Genomic DNA, 22348 nt, shown 5'->3' with positions numbered 1-22348 from the left:
TGGCTTCGAAGGGTCTTCGAAGAGAGAATAGCAATTTTATGTGATAATCTTGAACTAAATAATCGCAAATTTTAGTCTATGATTACCTATACTTGATACCAATTAATAAGCGTGTAATAAATGTTGAAATACACATAATAATATTTTTCCTCTTTACATTTAAACCTATAAATTAGCGTTTCTCAATTTTCGCAACGCACGCCTACAATTTCCATTTATGAAGAGCCTTCGACGAACAAATTGTTAATTAATTCAATTGTGACACGAATACTCATATCGTTTCTTTAAGCAAAAATTTCTACGAGTTGACGAGATATAAAATAAAAAAATTAGTTAAGTTTTGTTACTCCTAAAATATTAAAAAAAATATCCAGAACGTGCGTCTTTGCCTATAACTGTAGATTTATTTTTATAGTTTAACAGTACACATTTATATAAAACTTCTGTAACACATTGAAAACCAATTTCATTATTTATAGTCGATAAGTGACCTTCAGAAATGTAGTCTTGTATATTATTTATCTATTTATTTATTTAAAAATCACAAAATTATATAGTATGGTAACCATACAGACGCTGGTCTCCACACTAGGGGATATCCCTGTGTTGTGGATGGCCAGCTACTTTATAATTTATTTACAGCTGCCACACATAAGAGAGAAACTAGCGCAAACTAGCTGCTGTGGTCTCTGGCAGAATGACCAGCGCTGTGGAACATTCTGCTCCTCAGCATAATGCTGAGCCAGGGCCAATAACAGCCACAGCACACACGCATTACACACTTAAAACGTACCTTCTAACGCACAAACCTAATGCTTATAATATATAATGTAATTAATAAGTTTATATGCACTCAATACAGATATAATCTAATAACTTCCCGTTTATATGAGTTCAAGATTTATTTATATACTGGCCCAAGTTGGCTATCTCTATATCCCTTTCTACCTAGACGGATACGTATACGAATTGTAGGATTAAAAACCCACAGACATTACGGTTTTATGAAAAGGTTTACAGAATATTTACCTGAAGTAACCGTTCATTCAACGGCTGAAATTGCGAACAAGTCACTTATATATAGCCTTTCAAACATGAGACTCATTAAGGGATTCCGTACAAACAATTATAGAAGTAAGAATCCCAACAAAAACCAAAAACATTTTATTTTCTGTGTTTTTCGATGATTAATAAAAGTACTACTTATAATATTATATTTAAAAATAAAACGTACCTATCCGGTCTGTCAGCCTCCGGTTTCTCCATGTAATATCTGATGAAGGCTCTTTCCGCCGCATCTCTCTCCTCTGGCGGGACAGCACCACCACCATTTAAGGTTCTTACGTGAGGCAGCCTCGCTACTAGAAGTAATCTTCTTTCGTGCTCTGTTGATTCTACACGCTCCCAGAGGGGCCAACCCTGAAATTAATGTTTTTTTGTAAGAAAAAATAATTGTTATTAATAAATTAGGGTCCTTCAAGATAAGAGCGTGCCAATTCTTAAAAGGCCGGCAACGCACTCGCGAACCCTCTGGCATTGAGAATGTCCTTGGTATCGCTTACCATCAGGTGAACCTCTTGCCCGTTTGTCCCGTTATATATATAATACTAATAACATAGTATAATGCAGATATATTTGTATAATAACTATGTAATATCTTGCGTTAGGATACTATATCTAGTTGGGCTGCATACTATCGCAGCAGACGCTCTTGACGGAGGCTGTTACCCTGCCTCCCGTCCAAAGCGAGCTGATGGGGCTTTTCGGTTTAAGTGGGTCCATTGCTCCTCACGGACCGACCCGTAAACTCTCCGTGTCACTTTAATAAATTACCCCAAAAAATGCCTGATATACTTAATACCTTACTATATCTTATTTCGGACTCACAAAGGTCTTGTGGTAAGTTTCCAAAATGTTTTTGACATATCATTGTCACCCTAAGACTTTATAACGAACTTAAAGTAATAAGTACTCGTACTTTTTCGTTTAAGTCAATATAATAATGTAAAGTTTTGAGTTCGCCTTGATTTCAATTCAATTTACATAAATTACTTAAAGTTTAGTTCGCCAATTTCACTTAGTCCAATTCGATTTTTAAGCAATCAAAATTCAAAAATATTCCTGTAGAAATTTTTTTTGCTCAATGATTAATGAAAAATAAGGGTTCACCCTTCTACGTTATTGCGACTGAAGTCGAACGCGATATTCCGTGACCTTGATAACAAAACCTTTAATAAATGTACAGATTAAAAACAAATCCGGGTCCAATACCAAAAGAGGTGCCATCAAAGATCGTTGACTGAATTAAAGAGTCACGATTGCACCAGGAATTACAATTTTAAACGAAGGCTATATCGAGAAGGTTTTCAAGGCTTTGACTACTTTCTATATAGGGAAGGCGTTTTTGTTTGCGGATTATTGTATTTAAGACGTGATCTATAGAAATATACGGATAACGTCAATAACTTTTTATTAGTACAACTGGTGATGTTAATTGTCAAGTGGTTTATTACCATATGTATAATAAAATCGTTATTTTATTTGCAGTTTCTCTCGGACACACGCACATAGTGTCAAAACATTATAGAACACTAAGGGTCTGTTTCTCAATGTATGGATAAAGTACCAAATAGCTATGCAACACATAAATTATTTGGAATATAAATTGTGCTATTTGACATTCATCGGACTCATAACTTATGATGGACCTTATGTGACGAATAGCGCTATCTGACAGTCGTGAACCGCAACAATAGTGTTTATCCTACCAATAAAGTTATAAATAGCTAATTTGGAACTTATCCGTACATTGTGAAACAGACCCTAAGAATGTTAATGAAAATTACCTTAGTTTAAGCTATTTATGAGTATTGTAGAAAATTAAGTCACCATAACTTATACTTATTAGCCATAATCATTGTTTAGGCTAGATTGTAGTTCATGCAATGTCGCACTGAGTTTTTGTGAAGTTTATTGTAAGAATTAAGGTTTTTATTTTATTATTAACAGTATGCCTATTTACTTAAAAGGCTTGGCGTCTCCCGCCGGGCCCGGGCGACAACTACTCCGGAAATATCCTCATGATATTTATGGGCGAGTTGGAGCCCGCTGGCTTAACACTTTGTTGCATTACCTATTTGGTAGATTCAGATAACATAAATTAAGGAAGCAATGGGCCTTATCGCTAACAAGCCATTTCCAGACAATTATATTAAGGAAACAGAAATACTACGGATAAATTAAAAAAAGTGCATTACTAAATTAAAAAAAAACAAAAGCTCATCTTAAGATCCATTTTATCTTCAATCACAGATTATAAAATGGTGTTTTAATTAATTGTTATTACATTGTTATGTGCATTTATTTATTTCTCGGATCGACCTTGAGTCTTGACATACGAGGAATCGAAAAGGTTTTTATGTAGTGTTGAGTAAACATTAAAGAGTTAATGTGAAATATTTATTAAATATATAACATTTATTGGACAAAATAATGCCAGCTCTTAACGGCAGCTTAGATTTTTATAACACAGAACTGGACTGGCCAGAATCCCACCTGATGATAAGTGAGATGCGGCCTATCCAGGATAAAAGCTACATAAGTTGTTATATTAAGAGACTAGCCGTTTCGCGCCCGCTTTGCTGGACGAATTAAAATAAATTTTATGTTTCATTATTTTATTTTTTTTCATATTTTTATTATTCTTCTTTTTAACTTCCCGCTAAGAAAATTGAAATATTTCGAAAATCGAGTTTTTAACAGATGTTGACGTTTAGAGGTTCTAGGAAGCCTCCCCGAATGTTTCCGCGGTGAAGTCCGTATGGATAAATTTTCATAAAAGTAAAACAGCAATAAAAAAATGAAGGAATGGAATTTAATAAATAAATAGCCATAAACCATCAAAATTTCGCATCGAATGGTGGTAGTTTCATGTCGATACGATCAGTGGTTTAGGATTGAGCCTCAAACGAAGACCATTTTCATTATATATATATATAGATATAGATTAATAGTGTGGACAGTAGTCTTCAAACGTAATAAATTATTATTCAATTCCCTATGGAAATGACGTCAATAATTGGATTCATAGCGATAGGTAATAGAAGACCCCACTTTCACCTTATAATATTATTATACTTTCAAAATATTTAAATGCTTCTGGAGTCGTGCTTTCAAGTACGGTAAAATACTAGATTCATCTTTCAATGTGCACAATTTGTACTTTAGTATAAAGGAAACATCGTGAAGAAAAAAAACAGCATTAGGGCCAAAGTTTATAGGTAAGAAGACCCCGCTTCGAAATTATATTATTATTTCAAAATAGTTTAACACTTTAGGAGTCGTGCGTTCAAGCACTGTGCAACACGAGATTCGTATTTACACGTACACACAGCGGACCTAGTGTCTAAGTGTGGAAACTGCGTCCACAAAACCACTCACAAGCAACCATCGTGAGGAAACCAGGCATGCCTTAGGCCGAAAAATTACCTACGTATTAATAAAAAATATTAACCAAACATCAGAAATCCAGGGCCAAAACTAATGAGGGTAGTAGAGTATTTTGTAGAATTGTATAAAGTGCGTCATAACTACAAGTACACATTGCTATTGTACGACCTTCCACATTTGTCCGAAAGCGGAACACGGAACAAATTAAACTATGCATGCATCAGACTATGGTATTTCTTATGTATGTTAAATTAATGAGTAAAAAAATCAATAAAGATTACAGATCAATTTATTGTTGCTCTTGCGAGAATCACGCAAATTTTTATTTCTTTAGATTCATTAATGTAATACGCACAACGGACCTATTGAGAGTATAAGTGCGGAAATCGAGTCCACAAACCAATACATTTATATAACACTGAAGTAATTGGCAGGTTAAAATGAAAATAAATAATAGTTTAAAAAAACTAAAAAACACGCTTTTAAAGCACATCAAACTAAAAAGTGAAAAATAATTCCTAATTTAGGCTGAAAATGGTAATGAACAAAAAATACTGGTATTATAATGAAAAAGCGTGGGTTGCTCTATAGACGAAAAATATGGCACAGAGAAAAGCGTGTTTTTAGTTTTTTTTAACTATTATTATTTTTTTATTTTTTAGTTAATTTTTTTTTTTCGGATTATTGCATTGTCATCGATCTTTGACAGGTCGCAAAATTTGAATAAAATCTGTCCGTTTAAAGTGGCTCAAAATCGAGTCCGAAGGAGTCGGTTACATACATACATACAGGTGAAGCTAATATAAAGCGTGTAATATATATGTAACGTATTAAAGGTTTTAATAAACATGGCGAAAATAAAATTATATCAAAGACAGAGTAGATGGCTAGATTCGAATATTTAAGTATAAAATGCATGGAAGAAAGCAGTCTAGACCAGACAATAAATATAGCTAAGAAATATAGCACGTCTTTGTTGTCTGTGACTTGAGACATGCACCAAGTTCCAAATGAATAATATATCGTCAAATGTTTTACCTATGTTACATTATTTTTGTTGTTATAGGGAATTCTGATCATTTCTTTTTAATACAGAGTTTTATGCCTTAATTAAAATATTGCTTATTTACAATGCTATTAAATAAAGAATTAGTATTTTTTTATTGAACAGGGAACAAACGAAGAGTAGGCTTTCCTGATGTTAAGTGATGGCACAGAATTGGTATGGAAATACTTCAGTGAAAGATAAAAATAAGATTAACTTTGACATTTAACTATAAGAATTTCAGAGTAAGGGCGCTGAAGTTTCAAGGGATTTCAAGGGATAGGAAATATTATATATATTTTGCACGATTGATTGACGAAAATTGTTACGACCCTTGTTGACCTATACGTAAATTTAAATTCAGAACACCTGCTGGCCTTACCCTGTTCGTAAAAAATTAAATGGAATTCCAGTTGGAATTTCAACTCCGTCCAAAGCGGTAACGGATCCGTTCCGATTCATTAACTGCACTATCGATTTCGTACAGGGTACATGAATAATTGGCCGTACAATTGTACATGCATGATTACTATTACACGTAATAATATCACGGTATTAATGTTAATTATAGTATATAATTATCAGTTCAATTGTTTTCTTGGAAGTCTTACGTATCAATAGGACATTGAATAGCCAATTTTATTGTATTTATTAATTGAACCCAATCCATGGGACCTAAAGAAAAGCTATGCCTATGCCTAGCTGTTTATTTATTGATTTTTTTAATGCAAGAAAATCATATCGCATGGAAACAAGCTACAATGTTATTAAAATAATATTTATTTACTTTTCATTGCAAATACAAGAATTAAATAAACGTAATCTTTTCGTTTGCTAACGGGTGACCTTATCGCTAGTAAGCGATCTCTTCCAGGCACCAGGCAACAGGACCTTAGTTAAAGAAAACAGTAAAAATAACTCCGGAATATGTTCACTGTGTGTAACTAAGAAAAATAAATTTAGAAAATTTATTCTGAAAAAAGCGAAAGTTTAGATCAAATTTTTACTATTTACCACGAACTATACCACGCTGAGTAATGTAAATTTCTATATAAGAACCCTAGCTTATAAGGAGTAAGAATATTATACGTCATATTTTGATTTACAAATCACAAACATACATACAAATGTTATTTTAACCTCATATTCAAGAGAATGCATAGGAATAAATGGATACCGCTTAAAAGGTTATGTCGCTACCATAATGGCATTGAAGAGTTTTAACGTGTTTATGAATCTATGGCCTCGGCTATAAGTAGAATTAAAACACTGTACTGATAATTAAATTCTAAATTCAAAAAATTGAATTCTTTTTGCAAATTTATAATGTGTGTTTTGTAAACTATTTTGAGTTTCTTCCTTTTTCTATTGTTTTTGTTATCTTTTTTCGTATAGGGGCAACACCGTTTATATGTACGTCTATTTGTTTGTTATTTCATGTGCTAGTCTTAATTTAGTGGCCCAAAGAGGCTAGAAGTGTTAAAAAGCAGACATATTAATTTTATTAACTTGTGGAAATATACTTTTACTATGAAACTCCGTGAAAGGCAAAAGCCAGTAATGGCTTCCTTATTCGTGTTACTTCATTGTGTCGGCGAATGCGAGGCCTATAAAGTATTATATTTATACCTATAATTATTAACCGCTTGTGACTTAACATTAACCGGTGTATAATCAAGCGTTCCGCGTTTGCGTGGCGGGTTCTATCGCCGCGAAAAATTGTTTCGATCACTTGAACATACATTAAGGCGAAACGCCAAATGACTTGCTGTTGCGTTGTCGACTTTTGTGTTTGGCTGACATTATAATATGACTCAACAAAATTAGATCTAATTTGAAATGACGAAAATAATTTGACCGAAACATATGTTAACCATTACCGTCAAAAGTAATAATAACAACACACCGGTTATATTGACCAAAATCAAAGGTCCCGGCTGAATTCTATTGTATTAGGTACTTAAGAACAACGTCATAGGCTGTTATGACTATCGGTTTTTACGACCAAATATGAGTAGTCCCTTCGATGTCGTTATAACAGATTTTGATTGTATTCCGATTTGTTTTCTCTTTATATCACGCTACAAGTCATATATGTACATATATCTTTGACCGACTCAAAAACACTTGCTTCGACATTTATGATTTTCAATTTCTTTCTTGTCTATGTCGGAACTGCTTAGCAATGGATGCCGTCCGAAACATCTCAATAGGTTATTAATTGGAGTGCAGATTCATTACCAGAAGGAACTATTGTTCTGTGCTTTTTCAAAAGGTCTCGCTCCGTCGATTCTGAATAGGGGAAATATGGAGCGTAGCAAAACTAGCAACGTTGCGATTTGACACACGACACATGAGGACTACTAGAATCCTTTGATAACTTCATAGGTAATTTGTCTGTTATTTACGTCTATTAAAATAATACAATTCAGTCTGAAATACATACTGAAATAATACTGTTTTCTAATTTCCATAATTTAAAGAGCAAAATTTTTGAAGTTGTACTTCTTTAGGCGCGTTATGAAAAATTGATGAGAGTGAAATTTTACGATGCGCGCGCACCGTGACGCAAAATTAACAGAATGAAGTTGCCCACGGTAGATGTTACGGCATTGGACATAATTTAAAAACAACATTCGAATAATAATAGAATTTATGTTACACTTAATGTAAGAGAATAATAATAAATATTTATTTATTTAATTTTTCAAATGTAAACTGAACTTTATTGACTATAATGACTCCTTTTCCAGTCTTTGATTATTTAATTGTAATTAATTATTTGCATGCAATCAAAAACTATTTATAATAATGCCAAAGAAGTATAACTTCTTACGTTAGTACATAAGTACACGCACCCTTTTTATTTTTATAGATCGGGGAAAACGGGTAGGAGGCTCACCTTATGTTAAGTGATACCGCCGCCCATGGACACTCAATGCCAGAGGGCCATACGGGAAGATAGGGAATAGCCCATAACAATCTGATTTTGGTTTGCATACCAATTCCACACACACTACCAACGAGAATATAGACATGTTTCTTATATGTACGGACATTTTTCTTTCTTTAAAATGGGAGTATACGAATTGATAGTCAAGCCATAATGCAATGCGACTAATCCACTATGTTAGTAGGACAAAGGTGAATACGTAATGTGAAACGTGTGGTCCTGTCTTGTAATAGGGTGGGGAGATCTGGGTCACCGGAACCGATGGATATAACAAAAGTGTAGTTCCTACCAAAAAAATTAGCTCCTTTTGGATTTTGCTTTTTTAAATACAAAGTTAAGAAACGTAACTGCAACGGCATGAAACAAATTTCTATGTGATTTACAGATATTCTAACTCTCTATTCAAACATGTATTGTTTCTTCGGAAATCAAAAGTAGGAGCGCCGGCTTATAAAGTCACAGTTGCGCAAAGTTAGATTAAGTTGGAAAGTACAACATTCCATAACACATACACACACACATATATATATATATTTAATTAATTACCTACTGTCAGTTTTGAGATGTTTCTAACGGAATTCACTAACTAAATACAGTTGCGCAATTAAACCAAAAAGTCTTTTTTTATATAACAGGGATCACACGGGCTTCCCATAGACACTCACATTGCATTAAGGGCTCGCAAATGCGTTGCCGGCCTTTTGAGAATTGATACGCTCTTTTCTTGAAGGACCCTAAGTAGTATTGGTTCGGAAATACCTTAGTATAACAATAAATATTTTAGAATATGAAAGAAATCTCTCAATTATATGTCTATATCTATATTATTTTGTCAATTGTTCACAATACTATACAGTATACAGTATACACCTTTTCTAAAGGTCTTTATGCTTAAACATTGAAGATGCATTACATGCGTGGGCGCAGGTCGATCGTTCGTTGGTCCGTGATTCACAACAAGTTCTTGTTTAAAGCAATCATTCAATAAACTTTGTTGAGGCAAGGTAATATCTAACGGTCAAATTTCCATATTCAATTTGTAATATAACTTTATAACGAATTTAAAACATTGTTTTTTTATTTTATTTCTTTTAAACTGTCACAAACCCATTAGAATTTATATTGAATACAAAGACAAAATGCTGGTACTGAATTTCTTCCTATAGATATTTTTATTTGAAAATCGAATCTAAAAAATTGTTTTTTTTTAAAGTCACTAGTCTATACAAATGTATTTTATAGGAGCAGACCCAGAAGTTACTTCGCTCATTTTCGTATAAGGTTCTTTAAGGAAATCATTCAATTACCACATTTTAGTTTTTATATTATCTGCGCAATGCAGTAACCGCATTATGCGTGCGTAATCTCAAAGTAATAATAATACTTAGGTCATACAAGGTAGCAATAAGATGACGTGTCAACAAAGTAACTGGCGATGGGAACAAGTGTATTGAAAAACTTTAGTAAACAATCAATTTAAGGATAATAAAAATAAAGACCTTTTATTTCCAATCTTACAAGTACACATGTCAGAAGTGAAACTTGTTTGGCAAACTAATTTTCAAGTCTTGTTTATATTTATACAAATCTATAACTTTAGATTTCCGAGACTTAGAGGGAGGGAAAAAGGAATTTAATTGTCATTAAAATATTAAAAGTGCTAATTTTAAAAATAGAATTTCTATAAGGTAATTCACCCTTCTCACTCTCTCTCAATCGGTCTCAATCACTCTCTCCTTTTTCTTCGACAAAAACTCTGCACATCTTCGTGACCATTCATCCTAAAAAAAAATACCCTCATGTGCCTCAAGAAGTTTCACTTCAAAACTGTTGAATATACAGTTTAGATTTATATAAATTTATTTTTCTTGTTACTTGATATCCAAACTTCCTTCAGTACCATTGATCGATCCCCGTCGCGGGTAAAGGCCTCCTTCTTTATCAAATCACTATCCATAACTTTATTTCTCCATTAGCTTAAGGAAATCCATAGCTCCATTAGCCTCCATTTAAGGATATTTTTAGTAATTTATTGCGTATTTTGTCTCTCTGTCGCCTTAAGTACCTATTTCCCCTCAGGTATTAGACAATTATTGTTCATCACTTTTAAACCGGCTTCAAAATCACTAAAGGAGGTTATCAATAGACGTCTATGAATGTCAAAAGCGCGGAAATGTTCCGAAACTGTCAAAAGTGTGTCTACATATGGCAGACTAAACATCTGTTTAAAAAAGGTTCTATTTATTAATCTATATTTTGTCGATATCCTTATTATATCTATAGATAAATAGAATCACATCTATGGTATCTACGATATGTCTTCTTACAATACAAAGAACACCTGAGTCCTCAACATTAATTTATTAAAAAGGTTCCGCTTAACTGGCAACACTGCGCCTATGAACTATTTTGGCTCTCTACCAAGCTCGCATTTTAACTTTCACTGTAGATATAACAAATTAAATTACCATACTTTGACGGGCTTTACGCTTCGAACTTGTTTCTTAATATTTTTGATCAAATTACTGATATGAAAAAATAATTTTAAAACTTTTGTCAATTAAATGTATAATCTATAGATTTCCTAAACTTACAATAAATCTGATAAAGTTTAAGGATATTTTTTACGTGTCTACCATGAGTGTGTAGTACAAAGTTTATTGCCAGTTGTTCTATTCCGTTCTACGCCCTTGATTTGAAAACTGGCAGTAAATGTAAAATTAGAAGCATTTCATATAATATATTTTTTGACGGTCATAAGTGTACATTGTGTTAACTATATGAATAAATGATTTTGACTTTGACTTTGAAAAGACAAAATTTTTGTCGTAATTCAGATTAATAAATTATAATGGATGCAACGGGTGAAAGGTCACCCGTTGCATCCATCCGTTGTATCGGCTAACAAGCGATCTCTTCCAGCCTAGTAAAGTAAAAAAACTAAATACATAGAGTGCAAGAAGTGCATAACTAAATTAATAATATACAAGTAACAATGAAAAATTATAAAATAACCGTACCAATTATTTATTGCCATAATTGCAATACTAAATGTGAATACTGAAAAATTCTTCGTTGTTAAGTCTTGAAAATACAAAAATAACTTCAGGAAATATAATTCAGGAGCGCAGATTGCCAATCAAGACGGCTAAGTGCCCATTGCACTTATTACTATTGATGTTTACATTTATCTTGCAAATGTACCTGGTAAATTAACGTTTAAAAGCCAGAAGTATTACTATAGGTGCTTATTAAATTTCAGAGTTGATGTGTTTTTATTCAAATTAAAGGTTAAAGTATAAATGAAATATCGCTTGCCCCTGGGAACAAAGTTGGAAAGCACTATTACGACTGTTTTAATGTTTTCTCATGTTTGACTTCCTTGGTGTTGCATGATAACTGCCATTTTTTTCAGAATTTTTGCAAAAATTTTGTATAAAAAAAACATGTCTTAATTGGATGGAAATGATTTTGTGCACAATGTTAGTTATACTCAAACCTAATTTTACTTTTCTGAAATAGAAAGCAACAAACAGAAATATAGTTTTAGTATAGATTGTAATTTTACTAAATAATAATAAAAGTTAAAAACAAATGAATAGTGGTGTGAGACATTGCTCCGTTCTGGACATGCGTCAAAATGTGCCGTCGTAATGAGTAATTGTTAAAATTTAAACAGTGAAACAATCGCAAACGCTTTTGCCCTTCAGTCTAATAAGATAAATTACTGTAATATACATTTAGTTATTATTTTACTATTTACACTTAATACATAAAAATGTTTAAATCGTGAAAAAAGAATAAAAATAGGTTTCATTCGATATATATACGTATTTGTATATGTAATGTACAAGTAACTATATATGCAACTTAGTATCCTAGTAATAATACTTATTACCTTTAATTTTTTCTAAAAAAAAATTAGATTTTCTTTTTTCGACTGTGTTCCCCGGGGCAAGCGATATTATGGGCGTATAAAATTAAATAAAATTTATTTTTTAATTCATCTTTGTTATGTCTTGAATTATGTTTCGGTTTAATAATGCCAATCATTGTTACATAACAATGCTCTATATATGTCAATAGGCAGATTGGCAAATTACGAGGAAATTCGGTTTACATCTAGGCTTTATCGATATATTCGTAAAGATGCCAAGGTTTGGGAAATCTAAAAAAAGGCAGTCGTATGACGAAAATCACCGGGGTTACACCATCAAGATTACGCAAACACTGACACTAACTAGGCCAGAACTAATTCAGGAAGACCTTAACCCATATGATCCCGGCTCTCGTGTTACACGAATAAAATAAATGTCTTCACGCGTTTGATATAGCTCTATAAAATCTGCACCTTTGAATCGGAAGGGTTATGTTGATTGGCACACGTTCTGATCGCGGTTTATTGATGAAGTAATCCTATGATTGCTTTGCAACAACTGATGCATAACAATGAAAAAATAAGACGCACTTTTGGAATTTAATATACTATCTTAAAAAAGATAAGCCCCATATCCAACGTGTATATCTGTGCAAATACAACCTAAATTTTAACGAAATTTTTCTGACCTCCAAGATAGCCTACATACCTAATCCTTTTTAATATAAAATTAGAACACATTATTTATATATACTTCGACAATAACAAAAAAAATCAGTGGCGCTACAACCGTTTTAGGTCTGGGCCTCAGATTTCTTCACTTGTTCCATTATCATTTGTCAATCTAATAGACAAGTAGGTGATCAGCCTTCTGTGCCTGACACACGCCATCAACTTTTTGGGTCTAAGGCAAGCCGGTTTCCTCACGATGTTTTCCTTCACCCTTCGAGCGAATGTTAAATGCGCACATAGAAAGTCCATTGGTGCACAGCCGGGGATCGAACCTACGACCTCAAGGATGAGAGTCGCACGCTCAAGCCCCTTGGTCAACACTGCTCATACTTCGACAATATACGCGAACACCTTGTCTTCTATTTGGAGCACAAAATTTGACCTTAGACCTAATGAGGCAAATAATAAAGCAAGGTTAGGCACTCACCTGCACTCTCAAACTTCTTAATGCTGGAAATTTGGCAAGCCTGTCCACTTCATCCCACGTGGCCAGTCCAGTGTTGTTAAGATTCAGGAAACGAAGTCGGCTGTAAACAAGCGATAATTAAGTTACACAATGAAATCACAAGTTTAGTGGGTCAATGACAATTCATTACAGCTATCAAACCATTAATGACATTGACTAGTTTTTACACAGATAATAATAATGATAAATTTAAACAGATAACGTTTTAACGAGTTTGAATCATTTATTAGGTTGAAGATTAAAAATGTATACAAAATCATTAGCTACTTGCTACGATAAAAATGAAATTTTTCTAATGTTGTAGAACTTTGGATGTGGTTTATTCTTATTAACCTATTTTTATATAATAGGGGAAACGGACGCCCAAAAAGGGCAGTTATCGCATTCCATGGACACAATTTAGTGGGTGCGTTGCCGGCCTTTGAAAGAGTATACTCTAACTTTGAATAGTTGGACGTATCTCTCAGGGAAGACCCGCCACCGGGAGTCGATTCCACAGTTCGCTAGTTCGCAAAATAAAGTGCCTTGTGAAAAACTTCCAGCCATCAAGGTGATGTTGATGAAATTTTGAATTGATACGGCCGCAACACACGTGATCGCAGAGAAGCAACTTCTACTTACATATAGTAGCTCTGGAATATATTGTAAATACTTACGGGAAGCCATCGTGACTTTTCTTATTCCCATTGCTATCGTCACATTTGTCACAGGGATCGGGCGCTAACGTTGTTAAATTGCAGTCATTAACTAGAAGCGTCTCCAAGTTAGGGAAAGCATATCCGAATTTTGAAATTTCTATCCAGCTACTGACAGGGTTTCCTGAGAAGTGGAGTTTCTTCAACTGTTGATGAACTGGTTGAGTCTGATCACATCTCAAGCGTGAACATTCCTCGCACCGGTCCTTTTCATTTACCTCTTTCCCAGTGAGGTCCACGTACGAATACTCATTGAGGCTCAAGTGCAGCTCTTCAAGAGTCGGAAGAGATTTCAACAGACCATGTATACTGGGCCATCCGACATAAGTAGAGTTCAAGACGAGATTACTCAGACTATCCCAACGTGGATGAAGAGCCTGGGCCGCTTGAATTTGAGCCGACAGCCGATTGAAACTTAAGTTCAGAAACCTCACTCGGGGAGCTTGCTCAAGAATCGCAAATACCTAAAATCATTGAACAATTCAAACTATTTGACAGAACAATGAGATTTGTGAATCATTTAAACGTATAACAAAAAATTTATAACCTCCATTGTACTCTCAATAACAACAATTCGAAACAATTAAGATCACTGAACTTATGGAAAGTATTTCAAAATCAAGGCATACCTCTTCCCAGTCCGTGAGCTTATTGTTAGCGAGATCAAGCTCCACAACATCAGCGCACTTATCTGCCAATACGGTTGCCTCTCCAGCGCAATCTATATCACAATCGTTGAGCACTAGAAGTGTAGGCACACTCAGTCTAGGAGATCGTTTAGGCACAAAAATAGCTACAGGCAAGTCGTCAATGGAAGGGTTCACCTCTCCCTTAGCACCATACTTCCGCTCGAGTGCTTCTAAGAGCGACGGCATTTTGAAGCTGTTGACAAAAGAAATGAATGTTACACAATACTAGGCTAACATTAGATACTAGTTGGGCTCAGGGCCGTCTTAAACTAGGCTAGGGCCATTGGGCACACAAGAATTTGGGGCCCTTTTGGATAATGAAAAGCTAATTATAATAATAAAAAATTCTAAGTGTGACCATTTATGTAATACAGTATGATATATTATGTCATTAATGATATTAGAATGCTGCTGGTTTTTTGGTTACGATTACGATAACGGTTTCTTTCGAGATGTCTGTTGAGTCTTCTATTATATCCTTATTAATAAGTACAGTAGGAATAGGCGCAGTTATCGATATAATGGCGTAGTATATGCCTTGTAAACCTTCTGATAACTTTTTTGATTACTGATTTGTGAAAAAAGTGTAATGTGCCCGACAAAAATGTTTTGAGAATAAATGTGGGAGAGAAATAGTCGGTCCTTCGGGGCCCCCTGGGAATGGGGGCCCTGGGCACGGGCCCCGTGTGCCCTTATGGTGAAGACGGTATTGGTTGGGCTGTGTTGTCTACTGAATATGTAAAGTTTACGTCAAGTTTGCCAATAAAACGTTATCTTTATGTTTACTTTTCCATAGTAACAGCCGTATAAAAAGAAATCCAAACGTGTTCAGTGAGCATTGTTTTGTTACATCCAACGGCCCTGAGCGATTTATAGAGTAATTGCATAAACAAAAAATTAAAACCGTACAAAATTTATATAAAACAGAAACCTATGTTCTTGATTTTCAGAGATAAGTATTTAAATAAAATTACTCAAGCATAACTATCTAATCATTAGACAGATTAGATTCTAATGAGATAACGTTGCGTATTTTGTAATGAGTTAGATAATTTACTGACCCATATCTGGTATAGTAATTATTCCTAATGACTGCTGCGGTGACAATAGTAAATTATTTCTCAATAAGAATGGCACAATTTGTTATAAAGCTTTTACAGTCTCCAATAAGTCAACAGGTCTATATGTTTAATTATTAAAGTATTATTAAAAGAACGCTTATGTTATAGGATATAATAGGATAGATTTCATTTGCCCTGAGTAGGCTACTAAATGAAATTGAAAAATTCTTTCCGCATAAAGGCCGATTTACATTATCATTAGTGTTTAGGAGAGTGCTTTAGGATAGTACTTTAGTTGAAACATGTAAACGCTACTTGCTTTAGTAAACGCTACGCTAAAGAACTTGCCTTTCAAGTTGTACTAAAGCACTCTCCTAAACACTAAGATAATGTAAATCGGCCTTTAGAATCCTACAGAATAGTGAGTTGGCCGTAATTTAGGAAATTTTTACACATATCTATAGAAAAGGAAAATATATTTACCTTATACATGAACCCTCGGGAAATGGATTTCAAAAACTACTGACCCGATTTTGATGAAGCTTGAACCCTTAGTTAAAATATACGATATAACTCGTAGTATCCCAGAAATTTGTGGACAAAATACCGACCGGTCAAACTACTATAGTACTCGCTTTTAACCATCACCGTCACATTCCACACAATTCCACGTGAGTGAAATATATATTCATTAAATACTGTTTACGATTTTGATACAAAATTAAGCAATACACTCTTTATTTAAAAACGATCGCAGCGCAGTTAAATATTTCAAATATCTAAAGCGTTGCGTTATATGTTTGCGAAATATAATCAGAGACGAGCTAAAATCATATTATTCAGAGCGGAGCCTTGAGTTTACGTATGTTCATTAAATAATAATAGTTTTATTCAAGTACAGTATGAGCTGGCTACACGCGTACATACAGTACCTAAATTTCTATTTCAATACAACTTATTTGTATATATAACTAGCAAACTCGGCGAACTCCGTTTCGCCACCAGATGGCTTGGTTTTATGTAACATTTCGTTTGGTGATCCCGCTTTTCTGTTGAAATTTTTCCTGAATTTTCTTTGCTATAAACCTCAGACCTTTCCAACGAATGCAAAACCGTGGAAATCGGTTCGTGCGTTCTGGAGTTATAGCGTCAGGAAGGAAAACCCGACTTATTTTTATATAGTAGATAATCAACCTGTAAGTAGCTGCCCCTCGGACTTAGTTTCGCTTTAATATGATGTTTTACTTAGCCCATCTTTTTATTAGCTACATATATATGGAACATTTCGCTATGGTACCTCATATAGAGACTGTCCGCTTTTCCGGAATAAAAACCTTTTTTATGTTGTATAAAAAAAAATACATACGACGAGTTTTGCGCTACGCAACATTTGCGATACACTTTTACTTATATATACTAATATAAACAATATTTTACCTTACATTGTTAAATAGTATTTAATTGAGAGTTTACTCGTGCCTTCATGCGTAAAAACAAAAATAATGTAACTGTATCACGTGACAACAAAAATATCAAGAGACTCAATTAACGAAACATAATTCGAAAAGGCCATAGGGTATTAGAAGGGTGATGCAGTTTGCCTAATAGTCTGAGGTCATATCGTGAGTACCCAAGGTCTATAATTTCGATTGTCGCACTTATTACTAATTAGATACGTTCTATAAAGCTTTTTTATGTTGCAAAGGTGACCTTTAGTTACCTCTGTAAATAGATCAATAAATATCCTCTTTACAATTTAACTTTTATACAAATGTCTCACTCTGCATCTTCTACCGCATTTACCACGGAGGCTGATGAGAGGAGTTGTTCCGAATAATTCGTTGATATGTCGAGGCAGAATACAAAATTCCACCCGTATCACCTCGACGTACGTCGTTCCGCAATTGAGCGTTTTTTACGGCAGTTTTTGCGGCGCACCACCACTATGTGAAAAGCTGCCCACTGAAGTATTTCCGAACCAATTCGCCTTAGGGTCAAAAAAAGAGCCAACTCTTAAAAGGCCGGCAAAGCATTCGCGAGCTCTCAGGCATTTAGAGTGTCCATGGAAGGCGGTATCACTTAACATCAGATGAGCCTCCTGGCCGTTTGCTCCCTGTTCTGACGACGCGCGCCATGGATTTGTTTTTAAAACTCACTTATTATGTTATTGTGCAAATTGGATATTTGAAAATTATTTTTTTAGGCTTCCCAGCACTGAGCACCGAGATGATACAGTCAAAGTCCAGTAAATGGGTTAAATTTGTGAAAATTATTATAAATAACAATTTTAATGTCAAGTCTTCGAAGTCGCTTTTATTTAAATTTAACACTCACCCTTCGTGTCAGATATCAGATGGAAGATTTATTAGTGGTTTATGTTCAACAGCTACATCAGAATTTATTGCGATTTTTACAGCACTAATGATTATGTATATTTCTCGTTCTTATCCAGAAACTGGATACTAATATGGTCTATATCTGTACTTGAATGCACATCAGATACCTACCGTATTCAATTAGCGTTTGTTTCTCGGAACAATGAGCACTTATAATAATTTATAAGTGATCTTAATCGCTATCGTGCAAGAACCTTGACTTACTCATATTCGAATTTTGCAAATAATTATAATTATATACATTTCTGATTTTACGATTCCAAAAACGAAATATACACAATCTAATAACCTCTTGTTGTTTATATATTTTTCTTAATTAATATACGTACATTATAAAGTTTTTGGTTGAACGCGCTAATCTTAGGAACTCGTGTGAATTTCAATTAAAATTCTTTTACCTCGAAATAATTTTTTTTTTTTTAGAACAAGATTAAACAGGCAGTAGGTTCACAGCCACTATGAGGATCAGGTTGATGAGTGATACCGCCGCCCATGGACACACACTACCAGAAGGCTCGAAAGTCTGTTGCGTGCCATATCATGATGCGACTACATACTATAACCCCGATGAAATCGTGGGACACACTTATTCAGGAATTTAGACTACTAATATATTCTTAACTTCATTTTTTAAATATCCATATGTAACACGTACTTTTTGGATGGCCCCTAATGGCTAAGGAATTTAAAAAAATCGTTAAACCTCCTTTTACAGCGTCTTAAAACTTTCTTAGTCAGGGCTAAAATTTTAGTATAATTATAATTACATTACAGTATTATTTTAAACAATTTTGCCATACACTTATAAGCCCTATAAGATCTTAGACATTAATTCGCAAAGACAAATTAAGGTCGTCTGAAGACTAACACCCCGTCGCGACGGGAGGGGCGCCGAGTTAGGTATCCTAGAATTTCTAGACTAATGCACGGTGCATTACAGAGATTATAGTTTCATATATGTATAACAATTCCAATAGAAACGAGTCTAGCGAATTATATCATAGATTATTTTTTTCATATTAAGTATCGATATAGCTGTGTTAGCAGTAGGACCGCCCATTTACATCTTTTGTGTATTTATAAAATTCTCGTGTCACAATGTTAGTTCACGTTCGAAACGGCTCGACTGATTCTTATGAATTTTTTTATGCATATTCAGTAAGTCCGAAAATCGGCTACTATCTTTTATTTCTTTTTTAGATATTTTTTTGTTTTTCTTTTTTTATCATACAGCATACAAAAATACATACAACCCAATTTTCACCCCTCTACGATCAAGCCCTATTTTTTATTATTGTAGATAAAGTTTATTGAACTAAAAAATGTTTCCTAGAAATAATATACATGGCAAAACAGCGTTTGCAGGGTCAGCTAGTTATCTTATAAATATAATATATTTTCGTAGCTACATAATCTGCTATTCGTCTAGCTTTTAAAAACCATTTATTAGTTATTTACATGGCTTCCTTATTAAGGGCATATATAATATATTTAGTTAAATCATTTGAAAACGGCTATTGCTAACGTAGATATTTCTAAATAAAAGGTGTCAAACGCAGACCTTTCGAAAAGTATTTATATGGTAAACTTTATCGGATTTAAAGGCCAACACGCGCTGCCAATTTTCGAGTATGTATTCGTAGACATTTAAAACTATGAAATGGTTTGGACCTATGGAAAGGTTGAAATCCGTATTGCGAATACGGCTGACATTTTCAATGAACCGGAACAAAGTATATAAAAATATATCAATAATATGTGATCAGAATATAAATTGTAAGATGACTGGTAAAGCTGAGATGGTAATTTAAAATATCAATCAATAACCTACCTATATATTATGTACTAAAGTTCCTAACTAGAATTTTTGGAAAAAAAAATTAAAAAAATCAATAAAATCTCAAAAATATTTTATATTAAATACCATATTAGACAAGTTTGAATTTAATTTTCGTGAAATGTTTCTGGATGATATTTTATTTATTTGCAATGCTCTTAAATACAGTAAAATAATTAAATTTTAATACCTTTTGTGTATTTATAAAAAAATCACATTTAATATTTTTAAACGCGGTTTACCTAAAGAAGAACATTTTCTTTTGTGTAATAATATATTAACACGAAAAGTACTCCGTGCGCGTCTAGACTATGTAAATAATTGAGACGTAGATTGTTTAGCTTACAAAGGACCTTGAACAAAAAAAAGATATAACTTCATCCTTGATCCTTCTTTATACAAATTACTACACGTCGCCATCAACTGCGCAATTTTCTATAACTATTTTATGTTTTAAGTCAAGCATTTAAATTAAGCACAATTAAGCGCCACCTGGAAATAGGTTCTATCGTTAAGAGAATAGGATTCTATGTACAAATATACATAAACCAAATAAGCGTATGTTTTGTGATTAAGTATTTGCATCTACATTTTTTTTTGTTCTATATATAACTGTAGATGCTATTAAATCAAATACACGTGTATTTACACCAAATAGAAGCTCTTACATATGAAATATCTTTAAAGTTCAAAACATCCTTTTTGCGCGACTAAATTTGTATGAATATATTTTTTAATATTGATTAAATCACAAATGATATACTGCTTATTATATTTTATGTATACAATTTGGGTACAAAAATAAATAGTGGTATTTAATTATATTTATTACGATATAACCTAGTACTTGGTAGTTAATCTGAGATTAATATTTATGCAGCAGACGCCATTTTGACACGATATTAATTAATTATTATTAATAAATACTAATAAAACTAGGACCCGTTTATATTACTTCGCTAAACTATGTTTATATCCTAGAATATAACTTTACTACGTTATCTAAGCCTTTGTTAGGTATAATACGATACTAGACCTTGGTAATCAGTCTCTTTAGATAAATACTTACTGGTTATTTGTCGCACGTGTATATCTAAATAAGTATTATATTGCCAAATGGTAAAACCAAGAAACAAAGAAAAAAGTCTTATTTGAGCTTGACATATTTTTTTTAAATTTCGTAACCCCCGTGGTACAAAATGGTACATGAAATTATAAGTGTTAATTTCGCGGGGAATCAAACCCGGGTTATCCGACATGCTACAAAACCTCGGATGTATTTTTATATAATCTCATTAAATTTTTTGATTAAATAGATAAAATGTATGTTATTTAGGAAGTTAAGAAACTAGGTCAATGCCGTAACACAATAATGATAGCGAAATCGTAATTTATTTCACGTGCATTATGATTTTTGAAAAATTTATAATACACCTTAAATAATGCGCAGTATTCAGGACAAAAGTAAATAGTTTGCTGTTTGTAAACACTCGTAATACCATACGAGGTCTTTGTTATGGGTTTAAGAATGTATAATATATTTGACCTATGAACACTAAGGATTAAAATTATACTGTATATCTGTAAAATAATGGTAGGTAACATATATTCAGATTAAAGTTTATTATCTGAACTCAGTATGTAAACTAAAACCAGCTAATTTCGAAAGAGGTTTTTGTTATTTAACACGGAAATATTAGTTTGTACATTGATTATATTATGCAACAAAAACAAACTGCTTTATGTTGTAAATATATAAATAAACAAATACATAATAGAAATCATTTTACAGGACATATAGTATTAGTTAATATGACACGATTTTAATGTTTACAAAACAGCTCAGTGTTTATTTCTAACTAGACAAGGGAAAATTACTCACATTCAATAATTATGGTTTCGTAATTTTTCTTCTAAAGCCTTCGTCTATCATATCCAGTACCATAAAAATAACTAAAGACGCAGCACTATAATTTCTTTCGACACAATCACTTGCACAAGGAAATAATATATCCGTCAGCTGTTTACATGGTCAACAGGATTTCCATACGAAATGCTCTGTGAACGAAAATCGAAACACGAATGAAAGCTAATGTTTACTAAAATCAACAATTTACATCAATACCAGTTTCACGCACGAACATCGTC

The 22348-nt window shown here is 33.3% G+C and overlaps 1 protein-coding gene across 1 annotated transcript in view; it reads right to left on the bottom strand.

The window, feature by feature from the left end:
* Positions 1–22348, bottom strand: part of LOC125060241 (tubulin-specific chaperone cofactor E-like protein) — a 26003-nt gene extending 3655 nt beyond the window's left edge. The window contains exons 1-5 of the mRNA XM_047665036.1: positions 22083–22348; positions 14847–15099; positions 14179–14681; positions 13484–13583; positions 1235–1419 (exon numbers count right to left, since the gene is read on the bottom strand). Of these exons, the coding sequence (XP_047520992.1) occupies positions 1235–1419; positions 13484–13583; positions 14179–14681; positions 14847–15092 (1034 nt within the window). The 5' untranslated portion in view covers positions 15093–15099; positions 22083–22348. The remainder of the gene's footprint in view (positions 1–1234; positions 1420–13483; positions 13584–14178; positions 14682–14846; positions 15100–22082) is intronic.

The sequence above is a fragment of the Pieris napi genome, chromosome 21 (assembly GCF_905475465.1).
Source record: "Pieris napi chromosome 21, ilPieNapi1.2, whole genome shotgun sequence".
NCBI lineage: Eukaryota > Metazoa > Arthropoda > Insecta > Lepidoptera > Pieridae > Pieris > Pieris napi.
Note: the sequence above shows the minus strand (reverse complement) of the source record. Positions and strands in the feature narration are given on the sequence as shown.